This window comes from Lynx canadensis, chromosome D1 (assembly GCF_007474595.2).
Source record: "Lynx canadensis isolate LIC74 chromosome D1, mLynCan4.pri.v2, whole genome shotgun sequence".
Lineage (NCBI taxonomy): Eukaryota > Metazoa > Chordata > Mammalia > Carnivora > Felidae > Lynx > Lynx canadensis.
In genome coordinates this window covers 105,167,777-105,189,351 of record NC_044312.2, presented here as the reverse complement: position 1 = coordinate 105,189,351, position 21,575 = coordinate 105,167,777, and the positions used below count along the sequence as shown (strand labels likewise).

At 49.0% G+C, this 21,575-nt stretch overlaps 1 protein-coding gene and 1 non-coding gene across 2 annotated transcripts; one reads left to right on the top strand and one right to left on the bottom strand.

Annotated features, from left to right (window-relative positions):
- Nucleotides 1–9,409: 9,409 nt before the first annotated feature.
- LOC115526447 (membrane-spanning 4-domains subfamily A member 8-like) lies at nucleotides 9,410–21,093 on the bottom strand. Its single transcript, XM_030333834.1, has 6 exons — nucleotides 20,884–21,093; nucleotides 18,606–18,728; nucleotides 14,805–14,864; nucleotides 11,229–11,366; nucleotides 9,698–9,808; nucleotides 9,410–9,514 (listed from the first exon to the last, which is right to left on the bottom strand). Exons 1-6 carry the CDS (start codon nucleotides 21,091–21,093, stop codon nucleotides 9,410–9,412), a joined length of 747 nt encoding a protein of 248 aa, XP_030189694.1.
- LOC115526690 lies at nucleotides 12,256–12,362 on the top strand. The gene has a single exon (XR_003972720.1). It is a non-coding gene; the product is annotated as a U6 spliceosomal RNA (small nuclear RNA).
- Nucleotides 21,094–21,575: the final 482 nt, after the last annotated feature.

Genomic DNA, 21,575 nt, shown 5'->3' with positions numbered 1-21,575 from the left:
CAGGGGACATTATTTATGAATTAAAAAAAAAAAAAAAAAACCCAAAGACATCAATAACGAACAGAAATGAAGCTGAGGAATAAAGAAGGGAGAAAATGGTTGTTCGTCTGGGCCCAGCAATGGTGTTAAGGCCATGGGCACAGTGGTTTCAGGGAGAAGGGGAGATTTCTGCCGCAATGGCTCCTCCTTGGCGCTGAAATGGGCGACCTGTGTCATCTATTGCTGGACAAAATGAGCTACACCTTCGGGGTGTTTTACCACTGGAGCGTCATTGGGGAAGGAAGGGCTGGCAGGGCCTGTAATGTTGGCCGGGCCAGTGGTAGGGTTGTTGGCTGGGTTGGCACTGAATATGGTTGGAATTGTCTGAAAGGCAAAGGATCTGAGGCCATCACCTTCCTCTGGCATAAATTGTACAAATGGTCACAAATTCTTCCCTTCCCTGTTTCCGTGTCTTTGGGTGGACCTTCCCTCCTGGATGCTGGGCTTGGACACGTAACCTTCTTTGGCCAACGGAACAGTGGTAAAAGTGTGATGCAAGCAGAGACCTGGAAAGCGTTTGCATGTTGGGGCTCATTCCGTCTTGTTGCTCCTTGGACTACTGAGGCTGCCTTGTAAAGAAACCCGGGCTCGTCTGCTGGACAAGGAGAGACAAGCGGACCGGTTGTCCCTGTTGACAGACAAGCTTTCCAACCGCCAGACCTGCAAGTAAGACCATCTGAGATCCTCTAGCCACCGGCTAGTCTTGGAGCTCACAGTAGGGATCAGCTGAGCTGGCCCAGGCCAGAGATCGGCCCAACAGACCCAGAGAATCACGAGCCACATAAGTTTTGGGGTTGTTTGACAGGTAGCGAGGGCCAACTGACAGAGAAGTTGGTAGCTGGACGTGGGGTAACAAAAATTGAATGCATGCATTGTCTTCGGGACTAGGTGGCAAGAGGGGTCTGGGGAAGCAGTGAGAGCCCTGCCGTGGAAGGCTGGATCCACGGTTACCCACGGTAGGCAGTAGATGGAACACTGTCCCGTTTTGGAAGACAGGAAATGCACGTGACAGCGTTTGGATTTGGCTGAGGAGACCATCAGGCAGAATATTGGGAACGTCAGCCGGTTGCTCCTGGAGGCGTATGATCAAGTACTGCAGGAAAGGGATCAGACGGAGAATTATTCAGTTTGCAAGTGGCAGTTACAGGGATATAGAGGGCCTGGAATTTGGTGGGTCAGGAAATCACATCATCTCTTGTTTCCTGGGTCCCCAATGTAGAAATGATACGCTAAGTAAAACTAGACCTGAGAACAAAGATCACATCAAGGAGGGGTCTATACAGCTGTTGTTAGGGTCTTTGGACGACTTGCACAGTGGCAGTGGGCCCGTTCAGCTAGACTCAGAAGCTTCTAAGAATCTTGGGTGCACTGACTGACAAAACCAAGTCCCCAAACAGATGTGGGTAGATCTTTAAAAGAGAATTTTTTTTTTAACATATATTTATTTTTGAGAGACAGAGAGCAGGCAGGGGAGGGGCAGAGAGAGAGAGGGAGACGCAGAATCCCAAGCAGGCTTCAGGCTCCGAGCTGTCAGCACAGAGCCGGACGCGGGGCTCGAACCCACAAGCTGTGAGATCATGACCTGAGCCACAGTCGGGTGCGAAACTGACTGAGCCATCCAGGTGCCCTGATGTGGGGAGATCTTAAAGAGAGGCATGTCTAGGGGCGCCCGGGTGGCTTACTCAGTTAAGCGTCTGACTTTGGCTCAGGTCATGATCTCGCGGTTCATGAGTTCGAGCCCTGCGTCGGGCTCCGTGCTGACAGCTCTGAGCCTGGAGTCTGCTTTGGGTTCTGTGTCTCCCTCTGTCTCTGCCCCTCCCCTGCTCATTCTCTCTCTCTCTCTCTCTCTCTCTCTCAAAAATAAACATTAAAACAATTAGAAACAGGAAAAGAAAAGGATTCTAATAAAGAGCGTATGGCCACGTGGGAAAACCCAGAAGACTTGGCGAGTGTGGTGTCCTGCACGCCAAGGGAAGAGAAGCTCGAGAAAGAAGGGCGTGGCCGAGGGAATGAAATGCTGCTAATAAGTCAGGGAGGCTGAGGGCTGAGAACCTGCTTCAGATTTAGCCACGTGGGCATCACGGGGATTTTGACAAGAGAGGTTTTTGGTGAAGAGACGGAAAACCCCGACTAGAGTCAGTTCATGAGGGATGGGAAGGGCATGCAGACATGTTGTTCTGCAGACAACAGAGTTGCAGAAATTGTTCTGAAATCTTCCCCGTAAGGGGAAATGGAGAAACAGGGCAGCGTCTTTAGCTGGCTCTGGCATCAGGAGAGGGTTTCATCTTGCAGAGGGGAGAAATGACATGTCTGGGGGTTGTTGGGGGAGGGTAATTGAGTAGCTTGTGAAAAGTGATGATGTGGATACGAGTGAAACGGAAGGTGGAAGCAGGTGCCAGGGTCGGGGGGGGGGGGGCGCTGGGACATTTTCTCTGTAATAAATGGAGGGAAAGCAGGCCATGGTTTCAGCGAGGGCTTTGGTCAGGGCTTGTAATTCTCTTCCGAAGGCATTCAGTTACTTGGTGGAAACGGGAAGCAAGCTCTTTAGGAGAGAAGTGGGGAGGAGGTCTTGGGGTTTGCAGAGAGAAGGTAAGATACAAGGTTGTCGTCTAGAGGTCGGGAGAGTACAGACCAGGGAAGGAAACAGAATAGCTAGACGGGTTTTCAGGCACCAGGGAGGCAGCCGGTTGGGCTGACCCCGGGTTGGGGTTTTGAAGAGCAAACTGGGGTGGGTGGGGCAAGGGACTTGGGAGCTGTTGTAATGGTTGAGCCATGGGGGGAGTCTGAGCTGAGCCACGGGGAGCACGGAGTGGAGATGGTGAGAGGGTGGGAGCCTGATGGGCTGCAGGCCCCGTGGGAGCAGGAACTACAGGGCTTGGTGGTGAGCTGGAAAGCTAGGAGGTGGAGGTCGGCAGTGACCGGGTTCAGGTGTGACCCTGAGAGTGAGTGACTGAGGCAGGGTGGAAGAAGCCATTACCAAGGGGAAGGGGGACTAGTTTCCATTTCTTTTCTGAGTAGGCTTCGCACCCAGTGCGGAGCCCAACGTGGGGCTTGAACTCATGACCCCCAGATCAAGACCCGAGCTGAGATCAAGAGTCGGACGCGTAATGGACTGGCCCTCCCAGACACCCCATAGTTTCCTTGTACTCAGTGGAAAGGGAGGTTGCAGAGAGGCGAGTCTTGCAGACATATTTCTCTTCTCCTCCTCTGCCTTATTGGGTTTGCCCTCATTTGTGTGGGGCTGATGGTTGGTGGAGGAAATCCTCTTTATTGCCATCTGGCTTATTTCCTGCCTGGACATATTTTGCTGACTAATATTCGCTGAAACCAATCACGCAGTCCCATGAGAGATTGGCAGATGCACCCTGCTGACATTTATTTACTCCACTCTTTTTATTGCCTCCCATCCCCGGGGGGGCCTCTGATTATCAAGGGCACAAGAGGATGGGTGGGTCAGAACTAATTCATTCCCACCGTGAGCGGGTAGCTGGGGACATCATGATTCTAGTACACAAAGGACAGTGACTGTTGTCTTCACCATCACCACATGCTTCTCTTCTGTTCCGGGGCCAGCACTGCGGACATGGCAGGATGAGGTGGCCAAAGAGCAACATCTTTGTAGGCAGGGGACATAGATTCAAATCCACCTCCCCCAGTTACTAGTGGTGTGGGCGTGGGCAAACGACCCTTCCTGAGGTCCAGATTTTCAGATTTCTTGTTCTTAAAACATAGTGCCCCTCTGTATTGTCTGTGAAATGGGATCATGCAGGTGAAAGGGCATGGAGCAGAACAGTTTAGTAGATAGTAAGGACTCGACATCAATTCCTTCTTTTTCAGAAGACTGAGTCTATCCGTAGATATTGTTGGGCACCTACATCCCTGTGCCGTGTTCAGTAGTAGTGGGTGAGGGATACTCTTTGATGGTAAAAGACTTCTGGCAGCCTTTGGACTGGCCCCACGGGGAGTCCTTTATGGAGTTTTATTGGTGTCTTACCTGGGCAAAGTCTAAACTTGTTGTTCCTGCCTTCGTTGCCCTTCCATCTGTCTAGGCTCTCCCTATTGACCCCTGGTCGCTGATTTAGCTTTATGAGACACAAAAAAGGGTACTTGGCAGTGGCCTCACCTGGGCAGGAAGTGGGGAGAAGAGGAGGCCCGAGGGAAGGTGAGGGACTTGGGTGTTCTGGAAGCTTTGGTGGGAAATAGATGGGCTGGGACTGAGTCTTATCCAGCACTCCGGTTGCTCAACTCCAAAGGGGAGAGTTATCCTTCTATCTTCCAGGTGATAACTTGGGGAGTGTCTTACTTGATTTTAGACATAGTTTATTCTTTGGCAAAGCTTCTCAGTGGAGTTGTCTAAGGATGGTATGGGCTGCCTTCGGAGGCACCAGCATGATATCTGCCACCATATAAGGGGCTCAAAATCAGAAGGAGCAGTCATTTGAGAAGATGCTATTGGGTAAAGGGTCTCAAACCTGAGTGAGCGTTGGGATCATCTGGAAGGCTTGCGGAAGCACAGACTGATGGGCCCCATCCTCAGAATTCCTAAGTAAGCATGTCTGGGGTAGGGCCAACAGGCTCCCAGGTGATGCTGATATTATACATATGGGGACAATGACAGAGGATATTCAAGCATCAAATGGAGATTATCTTTAAGTTCTTGGTCACCTCTGGAATGCTATGTGTCTATGAGCTTTTGAGGGGAATATTACTGAAATTTGGGTTTTTTCCTGAAACTTTTTCCAGCCTTCCCCATTTCAGTAAGTGGCTCTTCACCCAGTTACCTAAGACAGAAACCTTGGCACTGCTCCCAATTTCCCCCTCTGATTCCGCTCACCACCCCCCCCCCCCCGCAGTCCATGAGCCCTAGAGGTCTCCCCTCCAAGCCATGTCCCAAATCTTCCTCTTTGTCCCCACTGTCACTACCTAGCTCAGGCATTCAGCAGATTGTTAATGGGCACCTGTGTCCCCAGGCACTTCCCGGAACTGTGGTTGAGTAACTACAGCTTCCGTCTGAATTGATTTCACCAGAACAGTCTGATTACCAAGGGCAACAGAAGGTGAGTGGGTCACAGCTAATCCTTTCTCACCATGAGAATAGCTTGGAACATAATGATTCTGGCACACAACGGACGATCCCCCTCCTCCTCCTCCTCCTCCTCCTCATCGTCATTATCTATCTCCAGGGTGGGCACATGTTTCTGCAAAGGGTCCAATAGTAAATATTTTAGGCTTTGCAGGTTGTATGGTCTCTGTTGTAGCACGGAAGCAGCCAGTCAACCAATGGGCCTGGCTGGTGTCCCAATAAAACTTTATTTACAAAAACATTTGGTGGGCCAGATCTGGCCTTCCCACAGGCCTTACTTTGCCAGCCCCTGTACTGGACTATCACTAAATCTCCTCCCAGGTCCACCTGCCTCCTTCCTTCACCCTCCTCCTATCCTTTCCCTACAAATCAGGCAGGGTGGTCTTTCAAGCTGTAAACCAAATTACATCACTCTCTTGCATAAACCACCCCATGGCTTTTAGCCCTAGAATAAAATCCAAAGCCCTCTGTGGCCCCTGCCAGCATTTCCAGCCCCTTCTCGAGACCTTCTCCATCTTCTTCACTAGGTTCCAGCTGCACTGGCTTTCTTTCCAGTTCCCTGGATACTCCAAGCTCTTTTCCGCAGGAGCGGCTTCACACAGCTTCCTCTTCCTGCCTGGAATGGTCTTTACTGCCTTCTCTGTGTGGCTAGTTATTCTTAGCCTTCACGTCTCCTCTTTGGAGGGGCCTTCCATGCAGAAATTCTGCCCTCTTCTCCATTTCCAGTAATGCCTATATAAGCATTCTTTTTCCCCATGATTGTCGGCACTCAACTGATCATGTGACTTGCCAGTCCAGCGCTGGGGGGGGGGGTGTGCTCTCCAGGAGGGCGGGAACTACCTCTGCTCCATCCAGCACGCGGCATACAATAGGTACTTCGTGTCACTGAACGAATGACTGAGGGAGTGGGTACGTAAGGGATTCTTTCCTGGAAGCAAGAGGGTACTCTTCATTCTAGGGAGTGTCTGGTGATAGCTGCTGTGTCCCATGTCTTATCCTGAGCCTGGCAAGACAGCAGGGAGCTGTCGAAGATGTTAGGTCTGCACCCAGGGAGACATCCACGTGAATGCTATAAACTGTGGGCAGCACGAGTCCTGGGAGGGAAACGTCAGGGAAGTATGGGCTGCCTCACGGCACAGGGGCTGGGGTCCCGGGAAACAGGTGCCTTTCCTTGACACCCACACAGATACTGACACTGTAATGCACCTTCCAAAGAGTGAGCCCGCTTTCCCAATGGAAGGTCGCAAAGTTCTTAGGGAGGTCGAGAGGGGCTATAAATGTCGCAAGTGTGAATTAGCTACTGTGACACATAGCCACAGTCATATTTTTCCAACTGCAACACAAAAACCAGGCTTTTTTTTTCCAGTTAAGATAAAAAACAAAACAAAACAAAACAAACCAACAGCCCTCGAAGTTAAGCCCTGGACGTCATCACTGCCAGGTCACATTGCGCACCTCTCCGCTGCTCCCACTCTAGATGCCTGCTTTTCCTTTGGAGGCTTCAGGCTTTAGGAACCTAAGACAGCTTCCCTGGGGAAGTAGCACTTGAACTTACCAGTGGAGGAGATGGGGGCAGGCATATCAACTAGGAAACAGAATGATCTCTTCCATAAGAAATCCCACTTTGGGGGATGATGAGCCCTCAATTCAAGACCTGGCTGGAAAGCAGTGTAAACACTTTATAGAGCTTTTGTGCAGTGATGAGCACATTTGAATCCCAGTCTCACTCGAGAGCTGGATCTCAAGTTCCCAGGAGACAGGCTTGAGTACCTGGGCTGGGAAAAGGGGCCAAGGGCAGTGCCTTATTGGAGAGCAATGCTGGAGGCCCAAGAGGAGAGAGAGGAGCTCACGCAGGAGAATGAGGAGGGCATTTGGAGAAGCTGGAGTGGAACTAGCCTAGTGTTTTAAGGACAGGGCGGTTTGCTGGGTCAAATCCTACAGAGGTCAAGTAAGATAAGGACAGGAACAAAGCCACTGGAGGGCACTGGTGACTTTGGTGATAGCAAAATTGTCACTGGATGGGGAGTTGGGGGAGAAAGCCAGTTGGGGGGAGGTGCCAGCTGAGGAGGCAGAGACGGTGTCTCTGACTGTCATCACCTTGTTTTCCTATGATGTGTCCCTGTTTCTGCAGGGAGCCCTGGACCGGCCATCTGGAGTCTGGGTTCCAGTCCTGTCTGGGCTCCTGGCTGCTCTGATGATGCTAGATGGCCAAGGTCTCTTCCATTTTCTATGCTCCGTTGTTCTAGGGAGGCTGGGAGTGAATGGCATTGTGCAGACGGACCGCTTATGACGTGGTGCAGAGCAAGGATAAACATTTGTTGCCCACAGGAAGCTGTGAGCTGTCACTTCAGGTGGAAGGCCGTCTGGGATGAGGGGTCTAGCTCCCAGCACATTATCAGGGCAGGTGGTGGGATGGGAAAAGGGCTCTGCTCCAACAAGCTCCATAATGGTTTCAGCATGTGGCAGGTGGCAGGTGCTACGTATCCTGAGATGCACCAGGTGCTCGAGAAGATTCGATCTCCAAGATGACCCACACTGTAGGAGGTGAGGCTTGTCAGGAGTGTCTAAGTTAACTCACAGGTCGGACAAGTCAGGAAAGAGACTCTGAGGACCGAGTGGGAGATCAAGGTTGAGGGTTTGAGGTCCGTGGAGGGAGCAGGTGTGGGATGAGAGAGGGCAGTGAGAGGCAGCAGTAAGGAAGAGGGCAGAAAGAAGGCCAGACTTGCTCTGCTCACCCAGACCTCGAAGAGTAGTCTAACTGGGCCAGTCCCTTTTGGGGAGCCCAGTGTACTAACATCTCAGCTTACAGAACAGATGAGTGAAGGGCTGGTCTAGAAGCAGGGTATTACATTTTGATTGTCCATGATTTCCTGAGACCTGGTCAGTTCTAGCAAATGACAACCCACCGCGGCCTTGGAACCCGACTAGCCGATGGGCATCCCGAGGATCCCTGTCAGAGAAGATGCAGAAGAATTGTGAACAAGCCACTGAGAAGAAACTTTTTAGATAAAGCCAGAGGCTAAATATATTTACAAGAGTAAAATCATGTTCTAACCTTTTCGAAGCCAACTGCCATCATGTATATTTAAATAAATATTTAAATTAATGTGTGTAAACCTAGAAGTTCTAGAGATAGCCAGTTCTCTTTGGATTATTCTCTTTGCCTTTATAAATAAAGGTGTGTGAGCCTCATAACTTTGGAAGATACCTTAACATTGCCTGAAGACAATGTTTATTCATGAGTACTGTTGCATCCGGGGTAATAGCATATAAAAGGAGTGATCATTTTGTGAGCTTTCTTTGCAAGCTTTTGTGAGCTTTTTTTTCCATGGCTCACTTTCTTCCAAGGTCTTCCCAATGGTGTGGCTCCTTATTGCACTGAAAACCCCTGCTCTCTCCTTTAATGCCCCCCTCAAATTTGCTTCCTCGACCAGGCTTGTTCTTTGCTTTCCCCACCACTGCCAGAATAAATCATATCCCTCTCAGGGCGCCTGGGTGACTCAGTCGGTCTAGTGTCTGACTCTTGGTTTCAGCTCAGGTCATGATCTCATGGTATGTGAGTTCAAGCCCCACTATCAGTGTGGAGCCTGCCTGGGATTCTCTCCCCCCCCCCCCGTCCCTCCCCCACTCGGTCTCTCTCTCTCTCAAAATAAATAAATAAACTTAAAAAAAAGATGCTCTCTCCTTCTCCCTCTGCCCCTCTCCCCCTGTTCATGTGTGCTCTCTCTAAAATAAAATAAAATAAAATAAAATAAAATAAAATAAAGTAAAATAAAATAAATCATATCCCTCCGTTGTATCTCTGTGTGTTCCCACGTTCTGTCCCGTGTTAGGGAAAATTGCTTGCACGTTGTCCTCTCCGTGAGGCCAGAAGTTCCCTGAGGTCACGGACTTTGCTGTGTTCACCAATGTTAAACTTCCTTGAACATACCAAATGCTCAGGACATATTTAATCACCAAATGAATGATTGAAAGGATGAATATTGGGTTGTCTAGACATTTGCTTTTCCAACCATGAGCTCACACAGGTAAGCACACAAGGCCCCAGGTGTAGACACCCCGGGGAAGGATCTCTTCGTTAAAATCCACTTTCAATTTCTGTCTCCTTTTTAATAGAGTTATTGCACCATTTACCAGGCCGAATGGAACGAAGTCACGATGCACGCCCCTTAGAGAGACATTTCCCTAACATTGTCAGGGAAGGAGGATCCTGGGTTTCAGAAGCCCAGAACGGGGAGGTCTTCTTTTGGTCTCAGCGAAAGATGCTTCTAGAAGCTGGGGCTTTGCTTATCTGGAGCCCTGGGCGTCGTTGGAATAAGTCGGTGGCAAGTTCACTGGTTCTGGGACGACCACTGGGTTTGCCATATAGACATTCGGGAGGACCACGCCCACCTGGAAAACACAGGCGCACAGGAGGGGCGCTGGGAGGGGTGCAAGAGGGACCAGGCAGGTGCGGAGGCCTTGAGGCCCTGGGAGACTTCTCTGCTCCTGGGCCGGAAGGGGAAGCATGGTGACCCTGGGGTCTCCGCCCCCTTCCGGGCGTCTTCCCTCCCACCCAGGAACCTCGGGACTCACGTTGTGCTGACAGCAGACCAGTTGGCAGCCCAGGTGGGAAGATGCACAGGCAATGCCGAACTCGAGGAGACAGAAAATGAGCAGCACGCCCGAAATCGCCACTCCGGGGGTCTGGAACCAGAGCGGGTAGAGGTCAGGAGTGCTGGCCGGGGTGTTCCAAATGTGGCTCTGCCGTGGACTGTCCCTGTGGCTTGGAGGAAGGCCCCTAACCTCGTCTCAGCCTTGTAGGGACAATGTCTCACCAGGCTCGTGTGAGGGTCAAGGGTGTGTGGACGAGACCTGGTCCTTTGACACTCACTGCCAGGGCTCCTCTAGAGGGAAGGGTGGTCATCCTTCAGGAAAACACCTGGATCACGTGAGCGGGGAGGGAGAGGAGGGGCGGCTGCGCAGACGCAGAGACAGCGTCTACGCGGACCTCTCTGTAGCTGCACTCACTCACCAATCCGGCAGCCACGAGCCCTGTAGCCGCGAGTCCCGTGTGGCTGCTGAGCACTTGGGATGTGGCTGGTCCCAAAGTGACAGGTGCTTAAAGTGCAGAGTACACCCAGGATTTATTTCAAAGACCGAGTAGCCCAAATGCCAAGTAGCAAATTAATATATATATTCATTTTGCACGGATTACGTGTTGAAATGACATTGGGATATATTGGGTGAAATAAAACATATTATTAAGATATTTTTACTTGTTTCGTTTGCTTCTCCTTCTTCTTTTTTCTTAAGGCGGCAACTAGAAAATTTAAAATCACACACACAGCTCACATTATATTTCTACTGGGCAGCCCTGTTCCACAGCACAGGTTGGCAAATTATGATCCATGGGCCAACTCCTGGCAGCTGCCTACTTTTGTAAGTAAAGTTTTATCGGAACATAGCCATGCTCATTGCTTACGGATTTTCTGTGGCTGCTTTCCCACTACAGGGCAGGGTTGAGTACCTGCCATGGAAACCAAATGGCTGGGACGCCTGGGTGGCTCAGTCGGTTAAGCATTTGACTCTCGATTTTGGCTCAGGTCATGATCTCATGGTCGTGAGATCGAGCCCCACGTTGGGCCTTGTGCTGACAGCTGGAGCCTGCTTGGGTCTCCCTTTCTCAACAAACAAACATTAAAAAAAAAAAAAGAAAAAAGAAACCAGATGGCTTGCAAAGCCTTAAGTATTTATTCTCTGGCCCTTCACAGAAAACCTTTGCTGACCCCTTGTCCCTAGTCATGGGCAGCAAGGTGAGAAAGTGAGCAAGGATTCAGGTAGAGGCACGTGTGTGTTATTGTCACATTTAATTCTCCTCATAATGTCATAAGGTAGATTACTCTGTTGTAAAGGCAGAAACTAAGACTGAGAAAAGTCACGTGCTTAAAGTAACACAACAGTAAAGCGACATGTCGGGGACTTTAAACATTCTTCTGATTCTTGATGGTACTTCCTTCTGCTGTAGTGCTGTGTGAAGAAGCTTGGTGTTTGGGCCTTTTAACAATTTTCTAAATGTAGCCGAGTCTGAACCTGTGGGGGGATGTTGGCTCAGAGGGGTACTCACCACACCCCAGGTGTCATAGTAGGGATAAGAGTCAGGGCGGGCATAGATGGGAGGGAGACTCATATCCATGATGAAGAGTGTCATTCCAACCACAGAACAGATTGCGCTGACAATGTTCAAGCCCAAACTGCCATTCAGCTGAAGAAGACACAGAGGGTCAGGGTGGGGAAGGAAAATCATTGTAGCTGGGATGAACAGAGACTCGAGCTTCTTAACGTGAATCCCTGGAACCTCAGTTCTGTAGCAAGTAAAGTGATGTTCTGTGCAAAAAAGTGTGGGCGTAAGTTAGCTTTGAGAAAAGCTGGGCTGAACAAAGTGAAACAGGCCTTTGCTGTAGGACTTCTCAGAGCCTTTAACAAGGATCACGGATCTTGCGGAGAGGGGACTAGTCAGTCGCCATTTCCTCGAGTTTACCTACCCATCTTCGACTTGCTTATCCCACTGGGGATAGGTAGGAAGCTCCGCCCAGTGTCTTGGGATGCGACAGGCTCTGATGTCCCATGATTCTGGGCCATGTGCAGAAAGACATGCCCAGATCTCATGAGGCACAGGGACCTGGCCATCCTGAGGCGCCCCACCCTAGACGACCTGCCGCGAGGGGAACGAAGGCGCTTTCTCGGCCCATTGTTAGGGGACCTCAGAGTCTTGTTCATGGGATTGGCAGAGACCGCTTGGCTGGATTCCTGAGGGAAGCAGGTGGTTGGGCTTCCCCTGGCTTCGCTGCAGAGAGGGCCAGAGGCCCGCTCTGTGCGCCACGGCCACTGGCAGTGCCCGTTCTGTTGCAGGGGAGCGTGGGCCCCTGGGACTTTTGTGCCCCCTCCGGCACAAGCCTCCGAGGGACGGATGCTGTTCTGTCTCTGCCTCCACACCCTGAGGCCTTCACTCAGGGCTGTGTTATCCTTCCTTCCCTTGAACCCTCTGGACTCCTTCCTGCCATGACTCTGGCCAGGTTCACGTGCTCCTGCGTGTGAGTATGAGTGAGCACATGTGACAGCGTCTGTGTCTGGTTAGAAGTAAGCGCAAGGATGTGCTCGCTTCGGCAGCACATATACTAAAATTGGAACGATACAGAGAAGATTAGCATGGCCCCTGCGCAAGGATGACACGCAAATTCGTGAAGCGTTCCATATTTTTGATCAGGAACACGACAGGGATGCCCACTCTCACCGCTGTTGTTTAACATAGTGCTGGAAGTTCTAGCATCAGCAATCAGACAACAAAAGGAAATCAAAGGCATCAAAATTGGCAAAGATGAAGTCAAGCTTTCGCTTTTTGCAGATGACATGATATTATACATGGAAAATCCGATAGACTCCACCAAAAGTCTGCTAGAACTGATACATGAATTCAGCAAAGTTGCAGGATACAAAATCAATGTCCAGAAATCAGTTGCATTCTTATACACTAACAATGAAGCAACAGAAAGACAAATAAAGAAACTGATCCCATTCACAATTGCACCAAGAAGCATAAAATACCTAGGAATAAATCTAACCAAAGATGTAAAGGATCTGTATGCTGAAAACTATAGAAAGCTTATGAAGGTAATTGAAGAAGACTTAAAGAAATGGAAAGACATTCCCTGCTCATGGATTGGAAAAATAAATATTGTCAAAATGTCAATACTACCCAAAGCTATCTACACATTCAATGCAATCCCAATCAAAATTGCACCAGCATTCTTCTCGAAATTAGAACAAGCAATCCTAAAATTCATATGGAACCACAAAAGGCCCCGAATAGCCAAAGGAATTTTGAAGAAGAAGACCAAAGCAGGAGGCATCACAATCCCAGACTTTAGCCTCTACTACAAAGCTGTCATCATCAAGACAGCATGGTATTGGCACAAAAACAGACACACAGACCAATGGAATAGAATAGAAACCCCAGAACTAGACCCACAAACGTATGGCCAACTCATCTTTGACAAAGCAGGAAAGAACATCCAATGGAAAAAAGACAGCCTCTTTAACAAATGGTGCTGGGAGAACTGGACAGCAACATGCAGAAGGTTGAAACTAGACCACTTTCTCACACCATTCACAAAAATAAACTCAAAATGGATAAAGGACCTGAATGTGAGACAGGAAACCATCAAAACCCTAGAGGAGAAAGCAGGAAAAGACCTCTCTGACCTCAGCCGTAGCAATCTCTTACTCGACACATCCCCAAAGGCAAGGGAATTAAAAGCAAAAGTGAATTACTGGGACCTTATGAAGATAAAAAGCTTCTGCACAGCAAAGGAAACAACCAACAAAACTAAAAGGCAACCAACGGAATGGGAAAAGATATTTGCAAATGACATATCGGACAAAGGGCTAGTATCTAAAATCTATAAAGAGCTCACCAAACTCCACACCCGAAAAACAAATAACCCAGTGAAGAAATGGGCAGAAAACATGAATAGACACTTCTCTAAAGAAGACATCCAGATGGCCAACAGGCACATGAAAAGATGCTCAGCGTCGTTCCTTATCAGGGAAATACAAATCAAAACCACACTCAGGTATCACCTCACGCCAGTCAGAGTGGCCAAAATGAACAAATCAGGAGACTATAGATGCTGGAGAGGATGTGGAGAAACGGGAACCCTCTTGCACTGTTGGTGGGAATGCAAATTGGTGCAGCCGCTCTGGAAAGCAGTGTGGAGGTTCCTCAGAAAATTAAAAATAGACCTACCCTATGACCCAGCAATAGCACTGCTAGGAATTTATCCAAGGGATACAGGAGTACTGATGCATAGGGGCACTTGTACCCCAATGTTCATAGCAGCACTCTCAACAATAGCCAAATTATGGAAAGAGCCTAAATGTCCATCAACTGATGAATGGATAAAGAAATTGTGGTATATATACACAATGGAGTACTATGTGGCAATGAGAAAAAATGAAATATGGCCCTTTGTAGCAACGTGGATGGAACTGGAGAGTGTAATGCTAAGTGAAATAAGCCATACAGAGAAAGACAGATACCATATGGTTTCACTCTTATGTGGATCCTGAGAAACTTAACAGGAACCCATGGGGGAGGGGAAGGAAAAAAAAAAAAAAAAGAGGTTAGAGTGGGAGAGAGCCAAAGCATAAGAGACTGTTAAAAACTGAGAACAAACTGAGGGTTGATGGGGGGTGGGAGGGAGGGGAGGGTGGGTGATGGGTATTGAGGAGGGCACCTTTTGGGATGAGCACTGGGTGTTGTATGGAAACCAATTTGTCAATAAATTTCAAAAAAAAAAAAAAAGAAGTAAGCGCAAGGAGGGGCGTCTGGGTGGCTCAGGCGGTTGAGTGTCTGACGTTTGGTTTCGGCTCAGGTCGTGACCTCACAGATGGAGCCCCACATCGGGCTCTGGGCTGGCAGTGTGGAGCCTGCTTGGGACTCTCTCTCTCTCTCCCTCTCTCTCTGCCCCTCCTCCCCTCACACACTCTCTCTCTCAAACTATGTAAATAAACTTAAAAAAAAAAAAGCCTTATGAAAGGAAGTAAGTGCAAGGATGAGGGGGGGATTGTGCGCTAACCTTTCCCCACCGTGTGTGTCTCCCATAGGTCCCGCTGGGAGAGCCCGGGTCAGGAGGTGACTTACCAGGTAAGAGGATTTTGGCTGATTTTCGGCTGACACTGAGAGGGATCCTGAAATGATGAACTGGCACAGAAGAGCGGGGGTTTAGAAAGAGGTCAGAGGTTAGGGCCCCATCTCCAGGTTTCCATGATTCTGGTCACACGTATTCTCTCATGCACACTAGGTTCCTCTGCTGGGACCTCCAACTCAACATGGGGAAAAGGAAGGAAGGATGGAAGGAAGGACGGAAGGAAGGAAGGAAGGGAAGAAGGAGGGAAGGAAGGAAAGGAAGTAGAAGGAAGGGAAAAAAGAGGGAGGGAGGGAGGAAGATAAGGAAGAAAGAGGGAGGGAGGGAGGAAGGGGAAGAAAGAAAGAAAGAAAGAAAGAGAAAGAAAGAAAGAAAGAAAAAAAAGGAAACAGAAAAGGAAAGGAAAGGAAAGGAAGGGAAGGGAAGGGAAGGGAAAAGAAAGAAGAGAAAGAAGGGAGGGAGGGAGAGAGACAGGGAGGGTAAAAGGAAGGAAGAACAAGCTCTCTTGTACCATATGACAAGGCAGCAGAGTGAGATAAATACAGATTCTAGGACTGAGCTGACCTGGTTTTTCAGTTCTGGCTTGAAACTCATGTGATGTGGGGAAGTGATTAATTTCTTGAGGTCTTTATTTCCTCACACGAACAGCGGGAAAAACTACCTGTCCTCCTAAGGGTGACCGCCAGGAGCGGATCCATGCCTTGCGTGGGTCATTTGGCATTCGTTATCTTACACGCAGTCGAGCTCGCACATAGGAGATGTGCAGGAAGTATATTTCTTTCCTTGTCTTTTATTTGCCCACAGGCACATCTTGTTGGCTTGCCATCCTTCCCTTGGGATTCGTTAGGCACGGGGGCTTTGGAGGGAAGGAGGAAGGTCACCAGCATCTTCACTGCTTTGAGCCAGAAGCCCAACGTCACCTGGGTGAGGACTCGAAAGGTAGCGTCGCACCTCTAAGATGCTCCACCTCAAATATGAAGACAGGGAGGTGGACCGTGTGCCTTTATTTCGACACTGGTATTCTGCAGGCGCGGTAGACGGTGGGCTTACTCACTGTCATGAGCCCAGTGTGGTGGCAACGGTGGTCTGAGAGGGCATCGGCTGTGGTTGAACAACAGCTTCGCCGAGCACTCCCTGTGTGGGGTGCTTTTCAAACCTTGCCTTATTTAACTGCACGGTGCCCATCCAGAACTATTATTATTCTCCTTTTACAGATGGGCAGGCTGAGGCTTGTGGAGTTTAAATAACTGACCCGAGACCATCCAGCAGATGGCTGGTCCAGATAGTTGAATCCAGACCCCATGTTCTTCGCCTTTACCACACAGACCCTCCCACCACTCAGGGTAGATGCGTGTACCTTGGGGTGGAAATGGTTTTACAATGGAAAGTTACTCTAGCTTCCTACGCCTTTTAAACGGAGTGTGATTTTTTCCTATACGTGGAAAAATAAATCTCAGTCTTACAACCTTCTGTTATGGAGACTTGATGGGAAGGGAAGGGAACAAGAGGCTGGCCTTCTGCGGGCCTTGCTGGTCCTTTTAAGGTGCCAAAGGAAATGGGCCTTTGTTATGGGAGAGGACATGAGTGATCTTTAGGAAATACATAGTCCTGGACAAGGTGACCAAGAACAAAACTGCTTTGCAGATAAAAGGAGGGGGGCAGTCAAGAGAGTTTAGCAACCTGGCAGAAGGGGAGATGCCAGGGCAATTGCCAGGCACTTAAGATTATTCAATAGCTTTTTTTTTCTCCTCCCCTCCCCCATGGTCTTCTGTTAAGTTTCTCAAGATCCACATGAGAGTGAAAACATATGGTATCTGTCTTTCTCTGTATGACTTCACTTAGCATAACACTCCAGTTCCATCCACGTTGCTACAAAGGGCCAGATTTCATTCTTTCTCATTGCCAAGTAGTATTCCATGGTGTATATAAACCACACTTTCTTTATCCATTCATCAGTTGATGGACATTTAGGCTCTTTCCACAATTTGGCTACTGTTGAAAGTGCTGCTATAAACATTGGGGTACAAGTGCCCCTATGCATCAGCACTCCTGTATCCCTTGGCTGAAGTTAGAGAGGGAGAGAGCCAAACCATAAGAGAGTCTTAAAAACTGAGAATAAACTGGGGGTTGATGGGGGGTGGGAAGGAGGGGAGGGTGGGTGATGGGCATTGAGGAGGGCACCTGTTGGGATGAGCACTGGGTGTTGTATGGAAACCAATTTGACAATAAATTTCATATATAAAAAAAGATTATTCAATAACATCCAATGCTTAAGAGCAAGCCATTCTTTGGCTGTGATGTCAGCCTCTCCATTGCCCCAAACTCCATTAAAATTGGTTATACAGACACAGGGCTTGGGGGGGAGGAACAGGGGCTGAGTTCCAAGTCTGGGTCCATGCAAAGCAGAGAGAGGACTTCAGCCTCAAGAAATGAGACCCAGATGGAAACAAAAGAGAGCAGGTGCTCACAGAAAGATGCTCCCGAGAACATAAGCCCTACCATGTTGCAGGCGTTGTAGGGGGATTATGGTGGATGATAACACTAGGCTATTTTATTTAAATCTCATGGGATAAGAAGGACTTTGGTTAATTATCTAAGGTTACTTGGGAATTCTGCTATTTATGAGAAAAGTTGCATCTGAATCATAGATAGGTGTGTGAGTCCAGAGACGGCAGGCTGTGTAACAGCAGAGAGAAAAAGGAGGTGGGAGGGAGAACGGGGAGAAGGGAGGTGTGTGTGTGTGTGTGTGTGTGTGTGTGTGTGTGTCTGTGTAGCTAAGCGGACACTAGAGAGAATGCAAAAGAATCAAAAAGGCAGTAAAGTGGAGAAGATAAAGGACTTGTAGTTCTTAACTTTTATGGAGTCATAGATCACCCTGAGAATCTGATGAAAGCTATAGACCTTTCCAGGAAAAAAAAAGTACACACTCGCATATCAAATATTTTGCCACCACGGGGACTCTGAAGCCCATCCGTGCACCTAGGTTGCGTCCCCATTGCTTAATGACTGTTCTGTGGCTGGGTAGCCACTCTCAAACATGGGTGGAAATGTCTTTTCTCTTGGAGCTCAGGCTGGGGGCCTAAGTTGAGCAACACTCGAGGGCTTTACCAATACATTTTTTACACATGGGCATTGTTGTGTGAATTGGAAAAAGGTGCCAGCCCTGGGTTGATGAATAAGAAGAAAATTCGCTGACCCATGGCGTGAGCCAATTAGAAAAGGTGCCCACTCCAGGTGAACGGCGTCCTGTAGGGCTGTCACTTGGTGTTATGGCTGAATTGTGTCCCCTCAAAGTTCACCTATTGAAGTCCTAACCACCCCCAGTACCGCAGAATGTGACTATCTTTGGAGAGGGGACCTTTAAAGAGGTGACTAAGTTTCAGTGAGATCACTAGGGTGGCCCTAATCCAGTGTGACTGGTGTTCTTATGTGAGGAGGGGATTAGGGCACAGACACACTGAGGCCGCGTGAAGACACGGGGAGAAGGCGGCCATCTGCACGCCAAGGAGAGAGGCCTCAGAACAACCCTGCAGACGTCTCGATCTTGGCCTTCCAGCCTCCAGAACTGTGAGGTAACGCATTTCTGTTGTGGGAGCCACCTGGTCTGTGCCCATTGGTCACAGCCACCCGACCAACCGACATGCTTGGTAGGCGAGGCCTGAGCCAGATTCGCGCCCTGCTGGCTCCCTTGGCTGGGAAGCTGCTGCAGAGTGTAAGCCACACAGCCTGACAAGGTGGCCCCGGGTGTGCTGGCACTTTCCGGGAGCTCATGTGCGGGGTGACCTCACGTTACTTACCCAGACGCCTCCCCAGAAGGGAAAGCCTCCGTAGAACGAGATCGCTGTGTAGTGCCCTGAGAGGACGGTGGCCATGATGGAGCCGAGGCCCACGTGGACCAGGCCAATCAGGATCTGGATGGCCTGTCAGGAGAGCCACAAGCTGAAGCCCTGGTTTCTGAGGCTGGATCCTGCCTTCCCTTTGTGCCTCCTTTTTATTTTCATTAATCGTTTGTTTTCCTGGTCTAACAAGTAATATGAAAAGTAGAAAAATGAAATGAAGACTTCCCACAATTACCCTCCGCTCAGGGGAAACACCCCACTTACGTTTTGGTATCTAGCCTCCCGTGACTCTTTTCAAATACATATTCCGAGAACACAAGATGGCTCTGTACATTTAACATCTTATCGTGAACACAGCCCCATGGCAGTAAGCGTTCTTCAAACATATTTTTTAAAAGGCTGCCTGATTCCATCTTGGGATGTTTTGGGGAGTAGTTGGAACAGAGATACTGAACAGGGAAGATTGTTCCTCCTTTTTCCCCGTTATAAATAATACTATCATGAACATCCTTGTAGATAAGTCTTTGTGTTCATCTCTTATTTCTCTAGGATGTTTTTAGGGATTGAATTGTGTCCGTCTCTCCCTCACCAAATTAGTATATTAGAATTCTAACCCCCAGGACCCGAGAATGTGACCTCATCTGGAATTAGGGTGGTTGTGGATGTGATTAGGTAATCTGATGTATACTGGAGTAGGGTGGGCGCCTGATCCTACGTGACTGGAGTCCTTTTCAAAAGACAGATACGAAGAGACATACAAGCACACAGGAGAATTCCATGTGTGCCAAGATCGGCACCGTGCTTCCACAAGCCAAGGAACCACCAGAAGCTGGGAGAGAGGCTGGGAGAGACCTTCCCCTGGTGCCTTCACAGGGAGCATGGCCCTGGGGACAACTTGATCGTGAACTTTTGGCTTCCGCAACCGTGAGACAACTTCTGTTGTCCAAAGCCACCCAGTTTGTGGTACTCTGTTATGGGAGCCCTAGGAAACTGATATAGATATATTCCTGCACAAGTAATATTTGGACATATACATAGATATATTAGGTATGTACATGTCTCTGTGTATACACTACAAATATGGCGGCACACACAAATATATTATTTCCTCAAATTTGTGCAAATGGTAACAGACTATACACAGACTATTTTTTCTTTCCTTCAAGGATGTATCCTGGGCTAGGTCCATCTCATTACGCAAAAGCCTTCCTTGTTCTTTTTTATAGCTGTAGTACGTTCCATTCTTTGAGTAATACATCGATGTAACCGGGATACATTGATGGATATTTTGTCTGTTCCCATTCTGTTGTCCACACAAACCGTGCTGCAGTTAATAAGCTCATCCACATCGCAATTCTTGTGTGCACGGGCGTATCTGCAGGACAGTCTCAGAAATGGAATTATCGGGTATTTGGTAAATTTGGAGGATACAAATTGCCCTCCACACAGGCTGAATCGACTGACCCTCGCATTAGGCCCTGAGCTCAGGCTGCCTGGGTCGGAATCCGTGGTTGTCATCTTTCAGCTGCGCAGTGAAATGTGCCCCTGCTGGTCCTGCCCAGGATGGCCTTGCAGGGGGAAAACCGTTGTGAAGTGTTATTTTGTTGGCTGTCTAACCTGATTTTTTCCTCCCCTAATGGCCAAAGATTCCATTCGAGAAAGCTGGGTTTAGGCTCCACCTAGTGGCTTGATACACCCACTTTCTTCCAGAGGCCACGTGGATCGACGTGTACTCTTGCAACAGGACCAACATTCCAGTTTACCACTTTTTTGTGGCTTTGCTTCCTCTTTCTTAAAGTGCCTAAAGCAGAAATTACAAGGCCCCACACTGAGACCCTGGTGATGTTGCACAGCTGAGATTTCTTTTTTTTTTTTTTTTCAACATTTATTTATTTTTGGGACAGACAGAGACAGAGCATGAACGGGGGAGGGGCAGAGAGAGAGGGAGACACAGAATCGGAAACAGGCTCCAGGCTCTGAGCCATCAGCCCAGAGCCTGACGCGGGGCTCGAACTCACGGACCGCGAGATCGTGACCTGGCTGAAGTCGGACGCTTAACCGACTGCGCCACCCAGGCGCCCCGAACACAGCTGAGATTTCTAGTAGATCTGGGTTTGGCAAGGCCGGATCAGCTCCTACCCCGCCTCCTGGATTTGAAGTTTCCGTATTTCCAAGCCTCCCACTTGGTCCGACTCCAGCCAGGGACCCCCGGCCTGCAGAGTGAAATGTCACTTACCCCTAAGACTTTGCCCTCTTTCAAGGCTCTCTGGGCAGGTTGCTCAGTTACAGATGACTTCAAACCAGGGGGGTTCACAGGAATGAGGTGGACTTGGGGCTGGTTGCTGGGATACGGGGGCACCTGACACATGCCTCCTTGGATCTCAGGATACCCATTGGGAGGTGCCACCACAAACATGGAATTGGCCATGGGTCCTGCTGAAGCCATCGGGTTCCTGCTGCTAAAGAAATGTGATAAATATAAATGTGATAGGGGCGCCCGGGTGGCTCAGTCGGTTAAGCGTCTGACTTTGGCTCAGGTCATGATCTCGTGGTCTGTGAATTTGAGCTCCACATCTACCCCTGTGTTGGGATTCTCTCTCTCCTCCCTCTCTCTGCTCCTCCCCCATTTGTGCATGCGCGTGCTCTCTCTCTCTCAAAATAATAAACTTAAAAAAAAAAAGAATACATGTGATAGACTCATCTTTTTAAAAATTAAAAAAAGATGTTTATTTATTTTTGAGAGAGAGAGAGAGAGAGAGAGAGACAGAGTGCAAGTGGAGGGGAGGCAGAGAGAGAGGGAGACACACAGAAGCCGAAGCAGGCTCCAGGCTCTGAGCTGTCAGCACAGAGCCTGTTGCGGGGTGTGGGGGCTCAAATCCCCGAACCATGAGATTATGACCTGAGCCGAAGTCGGAGGCTTACCCGACT